This window comes from Ciconia boyciana, chromosome 7, assembly GCF_034638445.1.
Source record: "Ciconia boyciana chromosome 7, ASM3463844v1, whole genome shotgun sequence".
In the NCBI taxonomy this organism is placed as follows: Eukaryota; Metazoa; Chordata; class Aves; order Ciconiiformes; family Ciconiidae; genus Ciconia; species Ciconia boyciana.
Window position 1 is genome coordinate 30,928,423 of NC_132940.1, and position 23,775 is coordinate 30,952,197.

Sequence of the window (23,775 nt, forward strand, 5' to 3'; positions counted from 1 at the left end):
CCTTAAAGGTTAATGTGTGCCATTATGGAAAGGAGGAGTACCGGGAAGAAAAAGGCCCAAGTAAGACATCTTGTGGTATTAACCTCATCAACCTCAAAAGGATGTGCTTGCTTCTAGTTAGGTTATCATGGCCTCAGCTCCCTCTCCCTGCCTCTATCTTTGCAGCAGTCTTTTCAGCGGCACCTGGGGTCACACTACTTGCCCCTTGCTCCTGCTTGCTTTCTCACCAACCAGCTCTGTAATGCATTCAGTTCCTGACAAAATTCATTAAAAAAAAAAAAATCACTCCCTGGTAAAATGCTCTAATCAGAACCAGCCTATTGTCTTCAGCCTTGGCCTTTGAGTCCCTTCCTTTAATCACTTACCCTCCTTTTCCTCCTGCCTGCAATTCTGTTTGATACCTTCCTTCCTTCTGTCCTCATTGGTATTCAGCTGGTGTACAGAAATATGTTACTGCTCTAGGCAAGCAATTATATCTCAGTCTCCACTGGCTGGTCCTAGTGGCCCTCTTCACTGCTGCTCAGGGGGCTAGAAAATCAAGGCATTCATAGTCTGCCCAGAGGCTCCATCTACTCCTCGCCTGCCAGTCTTTCAGTAGCAATGCATAGCTGTGCGTATGTATGATGATGTCAGGGTCTATTCAAGCAGGAACTGTTTCATCCTGTGTTTTTTCTTTGTTTAATGATATGCTAGAAACCACCAAAAACCACTAGAGGACAACAGTCTCAGGATGAGAGAAGCACTCTCAACACCTGGTAGGTCTCAACCTCTCCAACAGGGCAAAAGACCAAGTCTTCAACATCCCAGGGACTGCAGCAACCCTTTGGCAGCAAAACTGCCAGTCCACCCAGCAAGAGGTGGATGAAGGACCTTTCTACTTGATGCTCCAAAGGGCACAACCATGTAGCAACTTCCTAAGCTACAGTTATTCAAAACAGCACATGCAGGACAAAACACTGTCAGCACAAAACTCAACATGTAAAGTTGCATGTGCAGCTTCACCCTCCTTGCTGATGGGCAGATTTCAATACAGGTTCACATTAGCATGTTGTCCTGTTTTCAGCTGGGATAGAGTTAATTTTCTTCCTAGTAGCTAATATAGTGCTGTGTTTTGGATTTAGTATGAAAATAATATTGATAACACACTGATGTTTTAGTTGTTGCTAAGTAATGTTTACACTGGTCAAGGACTTCCAGCTTCCCATGCTCTGCCAGGTGCACAAGAAGCTGGGAAGGGGCACAGCCAGGATAGTTGATCCAAACTGGCCAAAGGGCTATTCCATGCCATATGATGTCATGCACAGTATATAAACTGGGGGAAGAAGAAGGAAGGGGGGATGTTGGGAGTGATGCCGTTTGTCTTCCCAAGTAACTGTTATGTGTGATGGAGCCCTGCTTTCCTGGAGATGGCTAAACACCTGTGTGCCGATGGGAAGGAGTGAATGAATTCCTTGTTTTGATTTGCTTGCACACACGGCTTTTGCTTTACCTATAAAACTGTCTTTATCTCAACCCACGAGTTTTCTCACTTTTACCCTTACGATTCTCTCCCTCAATCCACCAGGGGGGGGGAGGGGGGGGGAGTGAGCAAGCAGCTGTGTGGTGCTTAGTTGCCAGCTGGGGTTAAACCACAACACATGGCTGCAACATGGAGGTGTTCAGCTACGTCAGAGGCTATTCAAGTTTGCAGTGCCCTGCTATCTCCGCTTGCTGCAAAGTCGAAGGGAAGCAGCATACCACAGGGGCCGTTTGCAACCTTCACCACAGAATTTCCATTAGCATTCTCAGTTTACCCTATAAAAGGCAATTCCAGTGGATACTCTGCACAAATACACCTACAAATTGCCCCATAAGGTCAACTAGATAAATAATGGAAGGCTTCCACCTTTGAACTGAAGCTGTGAATGGCCACAGTCCCAGAAAACAGCCAAAGGCACTTGCAGCAGCAGAATTTACTGCCTGCAAAAACTGCTGATAGACAATATCTTGGATCCCAAACCCAGCCCCAGGGGACGCAATATCTGACTAGCATTCTGAGAGAATAATACTCTGCAGAAATTATAGCCCCTTCTAAACACAGGCAAGAAAAAGGTTGCTTTCCATCAAAGTTAGACAGCAAATACTATTCTGAATGCTGTTAATATTGACTTTACTTCCAAAGAATACTATCCGTTTACCCTGCTGAATTATTCTGGGGAATGTAAACACTATATAGTATTCAACACAGCGAAAATCAATGCCATGTATTATTGAAGATCTGGATAAGAGCACAATGGCCCTCGATAAGCACTCCTGGTGTGTCAGCCACTGCAGCTGGCTGTGGTTTCTGCTGACGATGAAAGCTGTGATACAAGCTGTAAGAAGCATGAGGTTATCAGGAAACACATTCAGGTAAGCCCTGCTATGAGACAAAACTGACCCAGCCCTGAGCAGTTCTGCCTCCAGCATCAATTAAAAATCTCTTGATCAAGGCATGCCAAATTCAGTCTCCTTTGATGACCAGCCTTTCAATCCACAGATTTAAGCAGAACCAAACCAAAAAAGTATATATTTACAGTGTGCTAGCCAAGCATAGATACTAGAGAACTGAGCATATACTTTCTGCCACCCAGTTAGCCCAGGGATGACATGTGCCCAATTAACTCCATCCCTGCACACAACGGGAGGTGAGTGACAGCCAGAAGCGACTTATCTACATAAGAACTATGATCAGAATGACACCCCAAAGCATTTGTCTAACACCTTACTGCTTGAAGTGCAGTATTACCGCTCACTCAGTAATTATACATCTTAATGAGGGAATAGCAGCAGCATTGCCTTTCTGCCCAGCCAGCATGTACCACTATTTAATACTGATCAATGGTGGAGCCATGACATGACAGTGGACTTAATGCAGTAAAAAGGCAAATAACCCAGAGCAGCACACGGAGGACTCACCATCGTGCACTGATGGGCTTTGTCAAATACCAACCATTTCGTATGAACAACCTTCCCGTTCGATTCTGCAAACCTCTGCTATAGCCTCCAGGCACAATTTAAAGCAAAGCAGCAAGATACAGTACAGTGAAGAACTATCAGGAGGCAACATCTCATTTCTTCTTCTAGTTAGATTCTACATTTGTAGAGCAGGGAAATCCCCAAATCATGTTTTGACTAAAAATACCCTGCAGGTTTGCATTGGGTTTATAAGATGATACGACTGTGTCTAATTTCAAGACATCGCAGCAATCTCATTGCTTTTATCTCACAAACAGAAGAATGTGATTTAATTGCAAACAGGAAAAAGCATATCAGTCATGACTGAGATTTGATCTGGTTCTTCTTCTGGTGACTTCTCTAGCATTTGCGAAGTGTTCTTGGGGGATGTTTAACTGCTACCTTGAGAAGGATGGGGTTTCCAATCTAAGCCCTTGCCAGCAGTCTCACTAATAAGAACATCTGGATTCACAATCAGAAATAAATAGCATGGTAATCAGGGCCTTCATTGGACAATTTAAGGATTGGGACACAATGTCATCTGCTACCTCTATAGTGCTTTGAGATCCCAAAGCAGATTCCTTCAAAATATAACAGCAACAAAAAAAAATCAAAATTAAAAAAACTATTGTTGGATAATTGCATCTCCTAGATTTCTGCAGCATTGAAGAGCTCCAGACCTGCATACATTTGAAAGAAAAATCACTTGTGATGTAGTCAGTAGCTTTTGTTAAAGTGTTCCATTAAAAAAAAAGTCAGGCTTACCCCTCTTAAGTGCCCATGAAATGACATATCAGTAGACCACCGTTTTTACTTACACCTTATTCATTAGTGTTCCTGCTTCTCCAGTCACCTTTAACACAAAAGTGATACAGCAGTACTATTAGTCCACTTTCCAAATCCCAGCTATTAAAATCCATCTCTCTCTCAGCTGCAATCTTGAGAAGCAAACGCATGAATCACTCAGCGGCAGGGTGCCGAGGTTGCCTCTCCCCCACAGCACAGCTGCCGGCACTGGGAATGTCCCACTTGACATTTGTAGACCTGCAAAGCTTGGGGAGATTTCCCTGTGGGATTTTATGCCTCATTTGTGCTGATGTTCAGGGTGCGGTGGCAGTTCCCGAAAACACTCTGACGAACATCCCCTCCTCCCAGGTTCCCTGCCGAGCACAGACTGCCCTCTCATCTGGCCTTCCCTGCTCACTTACTGCAGGCTGCTGGCAAGTGAGCTCCTGCTGACACCTCCACCCCAGCCAGGGTGGTCCTGCTGCAGCCCTGCCAGGGTGCTCCTCACCCTTCTCGGCTCAACCCCGAAGCACCATCACCGGGACGCGTGTCTAAGCAATTAGAGGAGCTAAAAAGCCAGTGTGGAGAAGCCGGGCTTGCTCAGGGTGCCGCAGAGACCCATGTCAAAGCTGGGAGGAGGTCAGAGGCCAGGATGGAAATGTTTGCCCATGGCAATGCCTCCAATTCTTCACTAATGACACTGCTGCTGCTCTGATGGAAAGGATCAGAAAGACTGGCTAATGAACACAACTCATTACTGAAGGCCTCCTGGGCATGGGATGACAGGGTTTCAGACAAAAATTCATCCTAGCTCACAGCAATGTGACAGACATGGCACGTTTCGGCTCCAAATAATCATCCTGATGGAGTTGTCAGGATGCTGTGCTAAGGCAAGCCATGCAAAAACTGCAAGTATTAAGAAAGAAGCCAGTTAATCCCATTACAAAGTTTGTTTTACTTCAAGAGGTCAATCCAAGCACTCTCTAAGGCTCTTGTGACATCTAAATCAAATGATCTGGCTTGCCACAGCACTGACAGCTCTTCCAGTGCTGAGAAAGAGAGGGAGAGATGGGAGATCTTGCACCAACACACAACGGATAAACTAGGGAACAGGATCTCACAAATGCTACTTGCTTCATTCTTCCATAAATTTTTTTTTTGAAGTTTTGTACTTTTTAAAAAAAAGATTTGTACTTGAATTCTAGATCTCCACTTATTTTGCCTTGCCCCACGCCGCACTCCCTAGAAATGAAATGACATTTCTCAGTTGAGATATTATAAGCTGCTGCACCAATGTCTGATTTCTGTGAAAGTCATTTTAGTCCTAGTTCTCACATCACCTTGTTCTTATCTCCTGCTGTAATCATTTAGGATTGCAGTTAATTTTGTTCCACCTTCCAATAAATTCACTCCATAGGGGTTGCACCCTGCAGTTTCTAACAAGGTAGCAACAAGGGCTAAGTGACACAACCCACTATCCAGTACTTCAGCCGGCAGAGAAGAGCAGAGCTAAGGTGCAGTCAGGTATCCTCCTGCAGCTCCCAGTGCAACAGTTTGATGTTACCACCACCCTCTCCTCCTTCCTGCCATGCATCATTATCCTCCACCTGGAAATCATACCCCTCCCCAGCAGAGCTGCGGTGGGACAGACCATGGGAGAACCAGAGATCTGTTCCAGCGTGAAGTCAGCTACACCAGCCAGTATCACCACTGGTAATAACTGAAGCCATCATGATTAATGAGGAGTGGGCAGCAGTTACAAGACCTGGGAATCTTCCACTATATTTTCAAAAAGTGGCACATTTCCCATTCATCTTCATCTGGTCAGACCTGGTCAAACCTCTCTATTAGTAAGGGATGGTCCAACACCTTCCTGCAAAAGCCCATTAATCGAAGGATGACTCTTGCCTTGACAGTTCATGTCTCTATTCCTTGGCAAAGCAAGGAGTTTCACAGTTTTCTCAGGCTTTTAAAAAAAACAAATTACGCATCACTTCATCAGGAGAAGCCTGGTTCTGAAGCAATGGTGAGAAAACAGACAGAAGCACTACTCTTTAGAGACAGCCCTATGTAGTTAACTTCAGTATTTTTAATTACTGTCAATTTCCTGGGCTGTTTAATGAGAAAGTGCATGGCAGTTATATTATCTTAGGCCAACCAAAGGCTCTCCACAGCACTTCCAAGCCAATGACAGCTAGTGTTCAGCAGTCTTATCTGGAGTACCTGGAAAGGGTCTGGGAGCAGCATTGAAGAAGAGACAATTGCTCAAGTTTCCTGGCCACATGGATTAACTTTGGAATAATTCAAAGGTTAATAAATATCTGGATACTACCCAGACCACAGTGATTTCATTGAATAACGTTTGTAAATCAAACAGACAATGAAAACTTGCATAAACCATCTTTCAGTTAAAGGATAAAATCCCACATAGCCAATTTTAACCCAGTACTTGTCCTTAAGATCAGTAACACGTTCCTGAAAAAACCAAGGTAAACATGCAAATGCTCACGCTGAAACAGCAAATCCCACAAAACAAGAAAATGATGGAAGAGTACAAAGCACTCGAGAAGCTCAGTTCTTCAAGCACAGAAGCCAGATCTATATTCTGTGTAAGCCAGATATTTGATGACACCGTGGGAGCAAAAGGCATGGAGGTAAGAGAAAATTGACAGACAGTAGCAAACCCAAGCAGCATCTCATTTTACAAAGAATGAAGCTGGAGCATAAATCATGCATAAAGCTTAAGAAGCGACCAGCACTCAGAGTAGTACAACACAACTCCAGTTGCACTGTTTCTCATAAGAGCTGAACACCTAAATATAACAATCCTATCTTACAAAGGCTGAACCGGGTCTGAGCAAGGAACGAAACCCAGGCTGGCTATTCTAGGTATGTCAGGGTACCCTGTTAAATGCAAGTACACTTTATACAAGAGGGCATCCCTGTGGAATGTTACTATAAGCTGGACTGAAGTGGAAGCAGCTACACTGGTGCATTTGTCAAGGAAAGTGCATCTGCTTTTGGCGGAGTGAAAACACTGCAAAAAGTAGTTGTGTGTCAAAAGAACACTGCACTTGGGGTAAATATTCTGCTGTAAACTCAGGCTTAATCATTTGTTTCCCCAGCACCACTTATGTTTCCGTAAGGATTAAATAAGGCAATATAATATTCAGTTGGCTAGCTCTGTGGGAAGGCTGCTCAGCACTGCCAGGGAAATTAAAGCAAGGGTAGGAAAGAGCTGGGGGTAGAGGCTTCTGCTTGGCCGTGCCGCAAGCAGGCAGAGACCGGCAGCATGGACTCCAGTTGCTAGGTAGCTTAGAGTTACAGATATGCCTCATTTGCCTGTGCAAACATACCCCGCAGGACTATATTTACAGAACACGGCCTCTGCTTCCCATTCCTTTGAGCGATATAAAAATACTGAGAATTCTTCCTTTGGGAGCTCAGCAACAGTTGCCCTTGGGTTGTTGCTGTCGTCCCTGAAACGTGGCCCTGTTTGAGCCATGGTGAAGTGGGCAGCTTGCATTGGCACTCGTCCATGTAACCGCTGCCTGCTCTGGTCTTATGTTAAGGGGTAGCGTCTCTCACTTCAGCTTCACTAATTCAGGAGATGATAGCTTCATGTTAACTCTGTAAAACTGGTCTAGTCCAGGACAACAGGACTGCCAGTTTGGGAGAGAAAAATCTAACAGATCTTACTGGTCCAACATCCCAACTGCAATTAGCAGAGAAAATTGCATTCTGCATCTAAATCAAAAGGAAGAAAAATAAAGAAACAGCTTGTCTAAGGGAAGAAAGAATCAGAATTATGCACCGCCCAAGCAATATGAATTATTAAACAGTGGTATATTGGGGAAACTGAGATACTAGGCATGAGCCCACAGTACACTGTGTTACTGGGGGGGATCCTTCGCTACAGTAGGTTTGGAGAAGGGAGTACCACATATGGCTAGAAGCAGCATACATCACTTGAACATAATAAGGTAGCATTTGAACATTTCTTTAGTTCGAGTTGTTTTCCAACAAGCATACGAAAACACAGCACAACAATGTGGTAAGTGCACTCTGTATGAATTAGCTGGCTTTCAACACAAGCAAACCCTCCTAGCCGCACAGTCCATCTTCACACAGCTGGCAGATGCAAGCTAAAAACCTACAGAGCAGCTACAAATTTTTCAATGTTCAAATCAAGGGAGGAAGACAAGCCTTTCCAGAGGGCTGTAAGGTCCCCAGGACTCCCAAGTGGAGGACAGGCACTGGTGTACATTACCTGACCTCCCAAGAAAAGGCCACCAATTACCCTCTTGTCCTGGCAGCCGAAAGCTGTCATTCCAGAGGTATAAGTCATAGGCTTGCAAACACTGGCATGAAAGACTGTTTAAATAAAACTCTTGTTACCACAGCAATTAACAGGTTCATTACTTATTGCAATTTAGAGCAGGTCTAAGGAGCAAGGATCTTCACCAATTTGACAGCTGTTTTGGGCAGTGCTTAATAGCAAGCAGCTAACCCCCAACAGATGTTTGGTAGGTAACAGATCGGTGTTTGCCTCTGCTATCCTTAGGCAGACCCAGAGAAGGTGTGGGCGAGCAGTGCATCTATTTTCAACAGTAACATCATAACAACTTGATGACAGACCATCTGATTCCAAGTTCAAAAAGAACTGAGAATCTATGTAAAGCACATAGACAAAATTGGATTCTTAACAGGTACAGCATATTAGAAAGTGCATTTATGGCAGGATGGGAATAGGCCTACAGGGCTGGGAAGACACAGCAAGGTCTTTAGGCAGCCCTCTGAAAAATTGCTACAAGCCCAGGCACTGTGACATTTACAAAATCTGTGCTAACATGTAATTTCCAAAGGCCACAAAGCTTCCAAATTTTTTTGTACAATACCAACAACTATGTGCTATTGACTCCCACTAACAAAACCGGACAGACAAAAGCCGGGAGTCACGAACATCTCTCAGCAATTGGAACAAGCCCCGTGCCTGGCTCATAAACACCTCATTACAACCCACTCCCTGCCAGACTTGAAGAGCAGACAACAGTTATGTATGGCAGCAACGAGAACAAGGGTCAGCAGTACTGGCACGGATGCAAACTTCAAGGGGAGTAGGAAGAGGTCAAATTCTTCAACAGGACATTTTGACAGATGCTGGTTTTCCTCTTGGTTCCAAACCCACCCCAACCTTCCCGCAGAAGGCTCTGCCAGAGTGTCCCCCCTGGGAAGGAGAAACATTAGTCAGCCTCCCCAAAGCAGGCACTGTATATAAAAGCATATAAGCAGTGACTATAGCCAGGCAATCTGTATGTGTCTCATCTCAGGGTTCGGCGGCGGTGACTAACTGGACTGCAGGGCTGGAACTGAAGAGCTGCAGAATGTCACTGAGCAAACAAGTTAAAACGGGAACAAGCTCCGAGGACACAGCAGCAGGGAGGAGATGCACAGAGGGGCCAGGCGCTGGATCCACCACTGATGCTCCCACACCAGGTTTGCGTGTACCTCCGGATACAGAGCGCTCAACTTCGAGCCTTCAGGCAGCTTGCACCAGTGCACTTCTCTGCCATTCAAATGCAAGGCTTGACAAACATTATTGGTGTGACTTCAGGCCCAGCTATGTCAAATCAGCCATTTCTTGGCCACAGGAAGGTTTCCAATAACCCTGCCACCTCTCAAAAAAACCAGCATGTTAACTAGAAGCATGCCTTGAACAGTTCTCCCTGCCCCACCACAATCATATTTCAGGATAAGTAATTGCTCACAAACGTGTGCGGTTGCTAATTTCCGGAGATACAGAAGGCATATATTTTCAAATAAAAGAATACAGCTTTTAGGACTTCAGAACAATGAAAGGCAGGGCGACTGCCTGAAGTGCAGAAACTAAAAGCTTTTTCCTTCAGAACAAGAGCAGAATTGAGTAATTGTCGTTTCCAGGGAGATGGGGAACTTGAGGGATCAGAGCTCAATCTGCAGTTAAATGGATTGGAAACAACTCCCTACCAGCTGCAGAAAAAACATGGATAAAAACACACCAGAAAATCCAGAGAGGGTATTTTCCCAGCACTGTGTGCATGTCCCCGTGTTCAGGAATGATGAACCAACTTTATTCAGATGATCCAGGTTAGCTATTCACGAATGCCAAGGGAGAAGAGTTTCCTATGTTATCCCTTTCCTTACACATCTCCCATTCAACCTCCCTTCACAGCAAAAACTGACAAGTATTTCAGTTTTGTCCTTTTGAGAGAGAAACCTGGAAATTCTCTCTCACACTCCTGAAGTGCAGCTCTAAGCAGACCATGTATGCAAAAAATACCTAAAAGATGATCTTAAAATACTCTTTGCAAGCTAGGCAGGCCTTTGCCTTTCCACTGAGATGTTTCACAGGAGCCAAAAGACAAAAGTTCATACTTCAATGGGATGCCAAATTCTGAGCTTCTCCCATGTAAAAAGCAAATCCTATGACTTGCAAAGGATTTTCCAAAATAACCAATACCTTTGTGAGTGCTGTAGAGGGCTGCAAATGTCACCACGAAGAAGGTGGTGGAATATTTTCCAGCGTTAACCAGATGAAAGGCCCGTTTGTTATCACGGTAACGGCGCAGGCACTGGATGAATCGCAACCAAGCAGGGATGCACTGGACAACTGCTCTCACTCCGTAGGAGTAGCTGTAACAAATTTGATTATCTGCAAGAAAAGAGTCAGGGGCACAGAGTCAGTAAGTTTAAGAACTCCTATTGTCTTCCTTTCTGTAAGAGTAATATCACTTGTCATGAAAGCAATTCCCCATCAATGTCTCATACTTAGACACACACACGTATGCACACACACATACCCAGAACAGCAAGAAGCTCATCACCAGAAAGTATCCTGAAGCCCTTTACTTCATCTAGGAGGTATTCAGGTAACATGACATCAATAACACATCCAGACAGATCAACATCTAACTCTTTCACTGCGGCCAGTATAATTAACGTGAAAGAAGATTAGAAATAATCTATTTTTAAATTTATTTTGTGCTCTTGGCAGTACTGTGAATAATCAAATTAAGGATGGAATTACAAACGGCCTTCGACACTGAATTTTTGTGCATAAATGGGAGAGCATTTCCAAACTCTGCAGGACAGCTCAAAAAGGCTACTTTGCCTAAGATGCCCTTGACCCATTTTTCTTGTATATTGTAATAGGAAAAAACACATTTCAGTATGTTTGGTTTTTTGTTTTGTTTTTTTAAAAAAGCAAAGCCCGAGCATAGCCCTGGCTTCAACAACTAGTGAGAGGCAACTACACTAACACGACATTGTGTCGCACCCCTGATGTTTGAAAGCCTTCTTTTTATTGAGAAAATGACCAGGAAAACCCAGCTTTGCCTGGAACCTCCAAGCATGCCATATTCTTATGCTGTCTCGCTCAGCACATCTAAAGCAAACACCTCACTAACAAACATTTAGTTCTTATTCAGACTAATGGAGACAAGTTACTAGCTGACATTTATCCCAAAGCACTGCGCTATCATTTCACTGGTTGGATTGGAAGAGGAAAAGTTGTTATCCGCTCAGGTGCTTTATTTATTTAATTTTTATTTTTAATAAATATATAGTTACTTGCAACACTGTCTTAAAGGGAAGAGAAAGATCAGACAGATTGGAAGAACAAAGTGAACGCTGATGCTTATTGAAGCATACTGCAAATTCTTTCAGCAAGTGTCAAAACGATCAGGCAACACAATTTGCCAGCAGTCACTGCTTAAAATGGAAAGACAACAGCCCGATCCAGGAGGAGACAGGTACTATTTTGCCACTGGGAAGGCCAAAGTCAAAATTCATATGCCAACTCTGCGGCTCTTCTGGCTAAAAAGGCGAGAAGAGGCAAGAGCATGCACAACCCTAGTGTCACAGCATCAACTCTAATTGAATAAGGGGTGGCACTAACAAGCTCTGAGGAAGTTTCTCCATCCTCTCTTGCTTTAGGGTACTGCGATGAAGCCTGTAAGAAGCAGGCTACAGCACAGAAAATTGTGGTTACCGAGCTCATGCAACTTATTTTCATGCTGAGCAACAGAAACGGGCTAAAAGCAAATACATGGTTAAATCACTATGAAATAAAACAATAATGCCAGGAAAATGGATTTCTCTTTCCAACCAACAAGTGCTGTGTCTAAATTCTTTGATGATTATACAAGTCAGGCCAAATCACTGGATCAGGAAATGAACACTGATGTGAAATTCCATTTCTCTGGATGGAAGTAAGAAAGGGGAGAATCTCTCTAATGCTGTGTTTACAAGAAACACCAATTATTTTAGTTTCTTATGTCATCGGTAGCCCTCTTCAAAACAGATAAATGATTATGAAGTTGCCTTGCTCAGTGTTTTTCAGGTCATTTTGACCACGTTTGCATGGGTCGTCAGCATTACTCTACCTGTATTTGCCAGAAGTCCAGCATTGTCCTCCCACTGAACCTCAAAGCTGTAGAAGCAGATCATGTATTCCAGATCCATGAGTATCACGACCAGGCTGTTGAGCTGATCAGCCAGCCAGAAATCTGCGAAGCCTACCTTGTGGAAGGGAGCAGTGAACACTCGAAACTGTCAGGAAAAAAAAGGAATAATTAATGACATAGTGTCAAAGACATCTAAATACAGTGACAGGACATCATAGCATTGAACAAATATGGAAATAACAGAAACGCTTGAAGATTTATTGCTGACCTTTCACTCCTGCAGACAAAAAAAGAGAGCTGTCTCCTCATTTTTAGTACAAATAACATTCCTGCTTTCCTCCTCCTGTATGCAACTATTCATTTCCCCCCCACCTTTTTGGTTTTTTACTGGCAGAAGAGCACAGTCTCCTCCAACCAAGCTCTTCCCCAGAAACTCCCGGCCTCTGTGTAAGAGCTCTAACACAGCTCCGTTTCTCCCGTTGCTCCTCATTTTGATCAGCGCTTTCTTTCAGACATTTATGTCATGTCTATTGACATCTTCCACACCTACCTTCCCCCTCACACTTAATGTCACTTAGATTATAGACCCTCAGCATGGCCATTAGTCTGATCCTGGCTCAGTTTACTTAACACATTAGATGTTCTTGATGTTAGAAGTTGTAAGAGTGAAGATTGTTACTGCTGGATCTCCCAAGCCCTCTAGCAGGGAAAGAGTTAAAGAAAGGGCAGAGGAAATCCTATTGACTGTCAATTAGACTCCCTCTCAATCCCAGTCCACTTTCCCTCTAAGCCTTAACAGCAGTTTTGCTACTTTCAAACCAGTCAGTTTTCATGGTCCATTACCTTTGATTACAACTCTCTCTACCTGGTTAGTTATAGGTACTAACGGCCAATTTCTCAAAGAGACAGCACCAGCACCATCCTGTAGTTTAGAGATTTACAAACCTTTAAATTAATGAAAGCACAGGCTATCTTTCATATTGCTCTCCTTGTTAACCTAAAGGGTACGAAGTTACAGAAACCCAGGAAGGACTGACACATTCCCATCAGCTTGTAATGCCAATTTAAGGCTCTGGTCCTAAATTTCAAAGCCAAATATGGGATTAAGACTTAGTGGCATTAAACAGCAGATATGCATCTTGACCCAGAAAGCACTGTGCTCACATAGGACAGCACCTATTACAAAGGCTCAAACAGGGCCAGCTGTTAGGGAGGTCTGGCCTCAGTCAAAGCAGCCTAACTGCAGAACAGCTTCTGCAGAGGTCAGAGAAGCCACACCAGCCTTCCTTTTCAAAAGGTCCTTCCTCCATTTTACCATCACTCCCTGATACTATCTTTACCTGTTTCATCATAGACCCCTTTTTCTTCCAGAAACAAAGACTAACTAAAACAAAAGAAACATGAAAACAGCTTTACAGATAGATCTCCCTGAAAAAAGAAGACATTAATAAAATCCATGTTGTTATTTAATTTAGGGATAGACACTTAGGCACTGCCAGATGACAGCATAAAACTTCTAAGAGAGAAGCTTTCCACCTAAAGATTACAGCAGACGACGAGTCAGCAGATATGTCCATGACCTAGCTAAGGCACTGGTATCTCAGTCAACTATCCTCAAGAACCTGAGCTGCTGTATGAACCCTCTTAACCCCATGCGTCAGGCACTGTGGTTTCCGACTGCTGCCGCACACTGCCCAGGCACAGCTGGAGTTGCAGCCCAGCTACCAGAGGGTGCTGGCAGCAGAAGGCACTGCCTGCTGGCAGGTACCACAGGCAACTCCTCCCTTCCCAGCTGAGAAGTGTCTGCAACATCCTCCAGTGAAGATGGACCAAAAGAATAAAGTCATAAAATACCAGAAGCTGGAGTTGAACCTCAGTTTCACGTAATAGGTTGCAATTATATACCAACAGTTCCACAATCCAAGCACAGACTTCCTGGTGCTGATTACTGCAGTTTTAATAAGTGCTGAGACAGTAGATATTTGAGCTGGAGCTAAACACTTCCTAGATTTTCACCTCTCAGACAGGCTCCATGCAGTTGTTTCACCATTTCGGCACCCTGCAGAGAGCGTGGGCATGCAGACACTGTGCTATCCCCTGTGCTCAGATCCAATTCCTCCCAGCAAGTTGCTCTCCTCTGCCTACTCAAGTGCACTTGTGGGCTTCTCATCCGTCAGTGAAGGGGCAAAGAAGGACACCATATAGGTGAGAAAGAAGAGCCTGGCATGGGAATTAAAACTTACTACGGGCTAAATCACTTTTTTCATTCAGAGGAAGATCAATTCAGGTGCAATCTGCAGTCCCTCAGGGATTATCAAAAGAGATCCCACTCATGAGTACCAACAAGCAGTTGGTGATGATCACAGGGGGATGCAGTAAGCCTCCTAGATCCATCAGGAAATGCTAACACACACTAAAGTACGCTCCTGATTTGATTCCAGAAAAACTGAAGGTGCCAGTAATGGTCTGCTACACCTGATATATCAGACTTCATTTTGGCCAGAAATGAAACATATCAAGCACGCAAAGAAAAACGCTCACCAAACCAAAAATCTGTGTGAACAGCACAGTTCTAAGAATTGCACTATTTAAACCCCTTTTCACACAGATAGCTGCTGGTGACTGCAAGGAGAAAGAAAATACACCCAGCCACCCAATTACATACAATAAAAATGAGAAAAGCCTAACAGCTACTCTTTATGTGGTTTGTCTGGCTTCTTTTTTCCCCCTTCCCCCTTCCATGTAACACACAGTCAGATGTACTGTGTCATTCTCCACCATTAAGGTGATCTTGCATTTTGATGAAGCTTTTTTCCCCAGGAGACCTTGGGATGAATTGGCCTGTGCACGCTCGAAGATATGTCTGTATCACAGAGTGCAGCATAGTCTAGAGATAGCTGGTATAGAGCAGGTACTGGAAACCAAGAGCTCTGTGAAGAATGAGAATCTTACCCTGTTAAGACATTAAGGTAAATTAGCACAGATATCGCTCACATGGTTAGAGCACTTCCAGTGCTTCCCCTAGCACCAACAGAGAGCAGTAAGACTAATGAGGCTTGGGACTAAAGGTACATCTATGAGAGATGGCTGAATGCTGGAAGACTAAAAAGGAAGAAACTGAAATAGTAGTAAGCTAGCAAATCAAGTAACAGAGGTAAGAGCACAGAGGTTAACTAGCTGTGTGCATACCTGCACACACATGCTTGAAGCATGATTCTACCTTTCATCTTTGTCATGTTCCAGATAAAGTTTATTGTTTTAATTGGCATTAAAACGATTCTACGAATAACATCAGCCAGCTAAACCCTCTTCTGCCCGATGCTCTCAGAGCAGTTCCAGCAAGAAGAAGGTATCGAGAGAACTATCTTGATTAAAGTCAGTTTAAAAGGGCATAGAGGGTGGGGATGAACATGTGAAACAGCCATTTGGAAAGAAACTGATGAGCCATCCAACAAGTTTGAAAACTGTTCTTTTGGAGCTCCCACCTGTAGCTGGAACACTGAAGTAGCATGCATATTTACATTCAATTTACCAGATTTATCTTCTCAGGAAAAGAGCAGCTGGGTCAAAAATAAATAGTTCTGCTTAAGACCACAAAAAGATTTGCTGAACCCCCCCCCCCCACCTATGAACATAATTTCATAAACAGTAACCTTTGCAAAGGTTCCCCCTTCATCAGTGAACCCTCTCAACGTTGGCACTCTCCCAGTTTGGGCTGAGGAACATTGCAGCCTTGCCTTACAGCACTGCAACCCTAACCAAACTGTTTTGCTACATTCAGGAACAAACAAGCACAGATATCTGAGAGCTTCTGTATGTGCAAAAGTATGTATACAGCTGTCTATAGAAAGATTAACAAGTAGCTACCTGCAATACGAAGACAACAATGATAGACTGGTACAGACAAGCAGAAGTTGCTTCTGTAAACCCATGCTCAACAACCATTTGCAATCAATACCTTACCAGATCTGCTCTATAAATACACAGTGGTATAAGCATGCCTCTTCCCTGAATATTAGTGACGCTTGTATATACTGAACTGCTACTGCTCAGCTACAGCATTTTTTTTAAAAATTATTTATTTAAATCAGGTTTGAGACTTACCAATAGTTTGAGCAGCCAAAAACGGGACTTGTAATATAAGGTTTTGGTAGGGTTGATGAGAAAAAGCAACATGAAGCCGTACAAGATGAGTGGATTCACCTGCATAGGGATGTAGGTGAATTTACCATATATACATGCCAGTAGGCTCAGGCACCACAAAACCCCCAGGAAACCAGCAATCTACAGAAAGATAGAAAAAACACAGATACCTTATGAAAATACATCCCCGAAACCTACAATGAATTCTCATTATAAGAAAAGGGAAAGCAGTGCTCAATCCTGTAATCTAATCAGACTTCAGCAACTTCCTCTTCTAATTGTGTTAGAACTCCTTGCCAGGAAATGGTGCAGGATTTATCCTCCCGATACAGAGCACAGCTCAGCCACTCCTACAATCTATTCTGTTTACCTCAAAAAGATGTTGATGGGACAAGTTGCTGCGGGGATTGAGTTCGAAGATGAGGACGTGATTCACTCCAGCCTGTCTCCAGCCATATGTGTTGATACCCAGGAGAAAGAGGAATTCTATCAGGAGAAAGCCACCTCGATAGATTCTCACCAGTGGCCACACATTTGGTCCATCTATAAAAGCCACACCTGGCAAAGACAAAAATGAAACGACCTTAGTGATAGCACAAGTCATGTCACAAAGCAAAGCTACACTCCGCTGCTTTATGCTGGCTCTCAGATGCTCGGCTGTACCCCGTGAAAACAGGGTATACTCGTACACACCTGCATATTGCAGCAAGCGGAGGACTTTTTGCCTAACCTGTTGGAGGATTTAGGAGTATTCTGGGGAAAATTCACTCTCCAGCTGGTGTAGTCGGGTCATTAGTAGCATCTTAAGTCCCCTGTCTCACACTACAGGCACAAGGGACAGCACTAGCATAAATTGTGGCTATATGCACTTCAACGTTCTGGTTTAATGGAGATGAAATCCCAACAGACAGATACACAAATACTTCAGCTCCCCACAAAACCAAGAAGCACCATTTACAGAATTTAAAACAATGCTAAACTGTGTCTAATCACTGAACTCAATACAACTGTAATGTAATACATATTCATAACTAGCAATGTAATTTCTAGCTGCACCCAAACAGAAAACCCAACATAAGGCAGCAATACTGGAAAGCCTGTTGCTTCCTTTGTTCATTCTTTAGGGTTTTGGAAACAAATTTGCTTAATTTCAAACAATGAGCAGCCTTATACAGCAGCAGCTTTCTCTAGCACAAACCCCTTTGCAAAATACTGTCCCCTGGTTGCCCAATACAGGTTTTATGAGAAAGGCACAAATAAAATACAGTTGTTCGAATCCTCACTTTCAGTTTCATGGAGTGTTTCTCACCCACATACTTTTTTTAAGAGGAGAAAAAAGAATCCATGTTAGGAATTTATTCTCAAACACCCTCCTGTCTAAATTACAGCCACAAGTTTTTCAAACTTTTCTTTAGAGAAAGCATATCTGTAAGAAGTTTCATGAGTTCAGCATCTGTACTTTCTATCACATGAAATTATGGAGGAACAGTGCAAGGAACAGTGACTCAAGAACTGTTGCTTTGAATTTAAAACTTAAAGAGAATATTGGATTCAAGCAAGAGGGAATAAAATTTTGGAGAGAAATGACAGACACCCTGAAGAAGCTGAAAGAAATGAGTCTTAAATATGGAATTGCAAAAGCACGCATTTCAAATTTTAATCTGAAATGCCTGCAGACAAAACCAAGGGAGGTGCTTCCAAACAGGACAGAGTAGCCCCAAAAATATTGCATAAGAAAAGACCAGACAGAATAGGACAGATGTGCTGTGTGCTATTTGAGACAGAACACCCAGAGAAAGGTTTATCCTGCGGTGAACACAGTTCAATATGACAATATAGCATATGACTTCCATAGCTAATGCCCGCTAATCTTATTTCTGGACTCTCAGGGTGGTAGAGGACCATAATTGCAGTATGGCACAGCAGCTGGTTCTGGAAAAAAAGCAGATACTGAACAGTACAAACAGCTGAGATACTAACACACAGAAGCTAAGAGTATTTCTGTATATCCTCTCTTCTGATACTAAGACCCTATCTAGTTTAGCTTCCTCAGTGTAAAGGCTAGATTTGATTCCCTTTTCATGTTTCCTAACTGAACCATTTTCTTCACTACAGCCAAGCAGTTTGACTGAAGACCCTCAAGGACCCTGCTTGCAGGGAAGTGCTCAGCAAAGGTGTACGAGGTCTCAAACTGGTGCAACCCCATCCAGGGCTCTGTACTACAGCCCCAAGGCAAAGAGGTTTTCCATTCATATACTGTTTGCACTTATATCCAACACCAAGTCACCTCCTAGAGTCCGCAGGTACGTGACACTCGATCAACTTCATCCCTTCACCAAGCGCAGGCTCTGAACAAGGTGCTCAGAGAGGAAAATGACCCTGGTGACAAGCCCAACAGCATCACAGCCTAATTCTCTATAAAGAGACACAGCACTACTGCAGCAAGAGTCTTGAGATTTTGCATGAAATCTTACAGGTTTCTGGTTAATAAAACACTTGTCCATTTCCATGAACTTTCAGCCTCAGTTACACAGTAGCTTGGCACCTAGGTAAGCTGATACAGAAACACTGAGGCCTCAAAATTCGTACTCTTTAGGGTGACACCCTCCTGGGATCCACCTGTAGCATTTGCAGCCTTTAACAGACCCCAAGTTATTATGAACTCGTCTCTGTAAAATGTTGCTGTTCTAGTTTTAAAATTAGGCAATACAGAAGTGGTTTACTATTAGAAGTCATGTTCTAATGCTGTTTCACAGATTCTACACATACAACACTAAAATCCTTAGTCAATCAAATCATAAAAACAATTTGGCAAAAGTAGCATAGAGGTTAGCAAAGTAATATCCAATTAAAAATAAACATTTCACAGTTAGAATACAGTTTTTGTCCAATAGCTGAAGTAACATACAGATATCAGATCATGTCTGCTGATACAAACATACCTATTATTCACATTAGTTTAGTAACATCTGCTTTAGAGATATAATAATTTTTATGAATTCATTCTCACAACTGTTTCACTTTTTCATTCTTCATACTGAGAGATAAAGCAAACAACTGGCTTCAATCGTATTTGCATCTCAAACAGAGATCAAGCATGTAAGTTACAGAAAAAAAAAGATACAATGAATAAAGAACAGCTTCTACACATTAAATGGACCCTTCACACAGATGGGTCAACTTTTTGCCTCTACCACAGCAAGACCAAAGGGGAAGCATAGCAAACAGCTTCTCAAACAGAAATTTTATCCCAAGAGATGACTGGATCCAATTACAGAAACATCTGATTAAAAATTCTTTTAAGTCAAAAACAGAGACATGGGCTTTCCCTAACACAAGAGCTCGTACATTGATTTGTTAAGCCTTTTCCTTTGTACTGCTTAAGCAAGTTAAAATGCTACTGAAATCACACACACAATAAGGAAAGCCGTTTGTGATTAAGCACTGTATCTGGATCTACAGTACTAACATGGCTTTTACTCTAATGGGAGTCCAAACTCAGAAGGCGCAAAGCAGAATAAGACCAAGGCCTGAGATATGCAATAACTTATTGTAGCTTTTAAACAATCTTGCCAAAATCTGCCAATGAGAAAAGTTCAATTAATTCCATTAATAGGCACCAGGCATTGAAATGCTAGAAATTTCTACATGAAAATCTCCCGAGTGGTATGGTGCTCACATGGCTCTAAGTCTGGTCTCATTCTCTGTCGGGAGTCAGTACCATGCAAAACTTAAATTCTACGAGCATCTCTCTCAAGGTGGGCAAGGGCTGTGTGTTCACAGAACAATAACAGAAATCTGTCTTTATACATGGATGTTGCACGTCCAGAATACCCCTCCAAGAATAAGGAGGAAACCAGGAGAATAAGCCATAACACGTTCAACATCCAAAATCTGCATATATAACATGAGAAAAACCACAACCTGTTACTAAGCAGAACTAATAATTCACAACAGCATGATCTGACTCGGGCTGATTTAACCCAGAACATCCTGACTAACCCAGTTTGGATCCAGGCCCTCACTAAGTGATGAGAACATATCCAAACCAAGGTATGGCAGCCAGCCAGGTCCAGCCAAGGATACCCACCTGAAAGTATGACAGTGACGTTCAGCGCAATGAACAACCCACAGAACAATCCAACCCTGAATGTAGTCCAGGCTGGTACAGGCTGGAACAAAGCAATGGTGGAATTAAGGCAGAGTAAATCGGTTATCGGCAAAGTCAGATTAATTTGCAGTGTAGATTTAAAATCAGGGATACAATGTTCTGATCTCTGATTGCACTCTTGCTCTTGAAATGAGTTTTTTTAAATGAAAATGCTGCATAATATTCTTGCCTATGTTGTTGCTGTGTTGAAACAGAGCTTGGGCATCTCAATGCCCTTTGAAAAATATTCCAGACCACACAAACACTAAGCATATGTTATTATTAGCACAAATTTCCTTTTACTATTTATCTCATCCCTTCATTACCTTGTCTGCACACATTAGGAATAGTAAGCAAGCTATTTCCAAATCTTCTGGAACTAAAGCAGATTACACAACCATGCTTCCTCACAATTTGCAGAGCATGCTCACATCAATTATTTTCACTACTTTGTTCAAATGTTGAATCTAATTTGTTACCTTGACAAGCTGTTCAAGCAGCTTTGCTATATAACTCAATCTCTCACCTGAGCTGCTCCTAAGGGTGGAACACGCAAACGTTTCATAGCCTTCTGTCTGTCTCCATCTTCTAACTCATTGGTCACCACTTCCTAAGGAGATAAAGATACACATCACAGAAGTTCATTCTAATGATAAGCACATGGTACTATTAAAAACAAACAAACAAAAAAATAGCAGTTGATTTCCAAGTTACATTTGAGCCCTGGCCCAATATTCTTCTAATACAGGGTAACAAAGATATGAAAAGCTCACCACACTGCATCAAGTTATTACACAGTACAAACTAATGCTGCACTAGCTTTTCAGAGTGAAAAGTTACAGCTGAAGAGAACACCCAAATTTATGTAAGCAGTGCCAGAAATCGGTGGCATTTCAAAATCAATTAATAGCTGCCTTGGTGGTGAATACAAGCTATAGAGAGGGCAAAACATTATAGAAATCAGTAGTGAACAAGAAAACATTGTTTTCTAGTTAAAAGAGGAGCAGCGCCCAGACTAGCATCTTTACCTCTGTTTCGGAGATAAGCTGGTTGATCTTCTTGCAGGTGTAGAAGGGTGCCACCTCCACCTCGGCCACCCGCCATTCTGCCCCCCGTGCCGTCTCCAGGTTCTTGTCATGCTTCTTTAAGATCTTGCGGAAGCCGGTGAAGTTCAGGTTCTGCAGACAAGGAAAAACAGTTACTGGCTTTTAACCTCAGTCAGCTCCCAAGAAAGTTAAATGGTTATATTTCCAGCGCTAGCAAAAAAGGAATAGTTAGTAAGAAGAATCAAAATTATTGCATCTATTTTCAGGAAGTTTTTGAGTCATTACTTTATTAGAAGTAATACATATCCTTTGCAAATAACAGAAAAAAAACGTGGGACTCAAAGGCATAAAAAGAGGTAACTTATTTGCAAGGAACTACCTAAACCTCATATTCCCTGAAAAGCCAAATCACTGCCACTTTCCTCCTTACTGCAGGAAGTGACGACATTCCTGATGAAACCTCACTGAAGACAAATAACCTTTGGACATACCCAAAACTTGTATACTTGAAGTTATTTTAAGACACACTCCCTCTGTCTGGGTACACCTTACTGCATACATCTCAGGTACTGCAACTCAGCAACTGGTCTCTGGATTAGCAGTAGTTATAACGAACTCCTAACAAAAATATAAAGCTGCAGAAAGACTATGTTTTCCCCTAACTCCCACAGTCATTGCCACTCCTTCAAGGTGTTTTCCCTTCTGAAACTAGGCTACCAATTTCCAGTTTCTTTAAACTTTACATTGGTTTCAAATCAAGTTCTCCAGATAAGTGCATTATAGAAGGGAAATCCTTGTACAACAGAAAACTTCTGAGTTTTAAATGCTGCAGATTAAATCCAGACAAGTGCATCCCCATAACAGCATCCTTTTCCATAGAGTACATTGCACAATGACTGCAAAACTAGTTTAGGCTTGCAGATGTGGGAGATGTAACTCTCCCACGTTTGTCTGTCTAGATAAGCACACGATGCTGCATTAAAACATGAAATAACGGTTGATTTCCAAGTTATATATGAGCCCCGACCCAACACACTTCTAATGCACAGTAACTAAGATAGGCAAAGCTCATCACACTGCAGGCAATTGATGTGACAAGATGCATCTGAAATCCTGCATTTCATTACACAGAAAACACCACTCAAAAGATTCAATGTTTCATTCAAGCAACAGCAGGAATGCAAACAGACCATGGCAAGATTCACTTCTAAAAAAAGCTTAGAAAGTAGCTTGGAAAGAAAAACAGAGAAAACGGCAAAATCCAATGCCCTGGGGAGAGGCGCCAACTACTCACTGAAATTATTTTCAATCTAATTATGCTTAGAGTGATTTAATACCAGACCCCTATCGTTTAGGTGGGGAAATGAGGCTAGGGAGACAGGAGCAGGAAGCCAACGCATTAACGATCTGCATTATTGCAGACAAGAGCCTTTAATTACTTTCTATTGGAAAAGTCAGCATTCCACTCCAGGGAGAGCAGATCACTATTTCAGAAATTTGAAATTAAAAAGGTGCAACAAAATGATTATTTTGGCCAGAGATTTTCTGTAGCCTGAACTAACATCATGTTATTTGCCATGTGTGCAATCACAGCCTAACTCTGGTGTGCCTTGGCAGGTCGGTCACAGTTACACCAGACACCCTAGAACCTCTCCAGTGGCGTTCCATCCTCTGGCTGCAAAAATCCTGCAACCCCAAAGTGCACAATAAAAACACTGTTGATTACAGTGGTACTTCTGACAAGGAACACGCAGTGATGAAACTGTGAAACAAAACAGTCAAACATTGTTTATGCAGTCAGAAGTTTTGTATTTCTTGCTATTCATGATGCTTTTATTTGGCAAGGGACTTTGTCCAAGCCCGGCTTCCATTTCTGCTGGATACTAATCGAATCCGTTTAAGTGAATCAACTAATGGTATATTTTGTCATTAAAGGTGAAAAAACCAAACAGTGCAACTTACGCAATAATATTATGCAAGATCAAGCAGGATCAAACAGTGGACTCAAAAATCTTTGCTCATATACAAGCATATCAGGAAATGCACCAGCAAGGCAAATACACAGCAGTTTATTAAGACCGATTCAGCCTCCATTATCTGCTCCACGAGTGTACTATATTATATATAAGTATATACTATACACTTAATTTCTCAAGATTCGTTTGTTCTAAAACACTATTTCAAATAAACAAATTTATTTATATATGTACATACTCTAGAATTATATATT

The 23,775-nt window shown here is 42.5% G+C and overlaps 1 protein-coding gene across 1 annotated transcript in view; it reads right to left on the reverse strand.

Annotated features, from left to right (window-relative positions):
* Positions 1 to 23,775, reverse strand: part of XPR1 (xenotropic and polytropic retrovirus receptor 1) — a 115,918-nt gene that overhangs the window by 11,563 nt on the left and 80,580 nt on the right. Inside the window, exons 5-11 of the mRNA XM_072866667.1 lie at positions 21,528 to 21,677; positions 21,026 to 21,109; positions 20,440 to 20,521; positions 16,720 to 16,907; positions 16,311 to 16,490; positions 12,186 to 12,351; positions 10,262 to 10,453 (exon numbers count right to left, since the gene is read on the reverse strand). Of these exons, the coding sequence (XP_072722768.1) occupies positions 10,262 to 10,453; positions 12,186 to 12,351; positions 16,311 to 16,490; positions 16,720 to 16,907; positions 20,440 to 20,521; positions 21,026 to 21,109; positions 21,528 to 21,677 (1,042 nt within the window). The remainder of the gene's footprint in view (positions 1 to 10,261; positions 10,454 to 12,185; positions 12,352 to 16,310; positions 16,491 to 16,719; positions 16,908 to 20,439; positions 20,522 to 21,025; positions 21,110 to 21,527; positions 21,678 to 23,775) is intronic.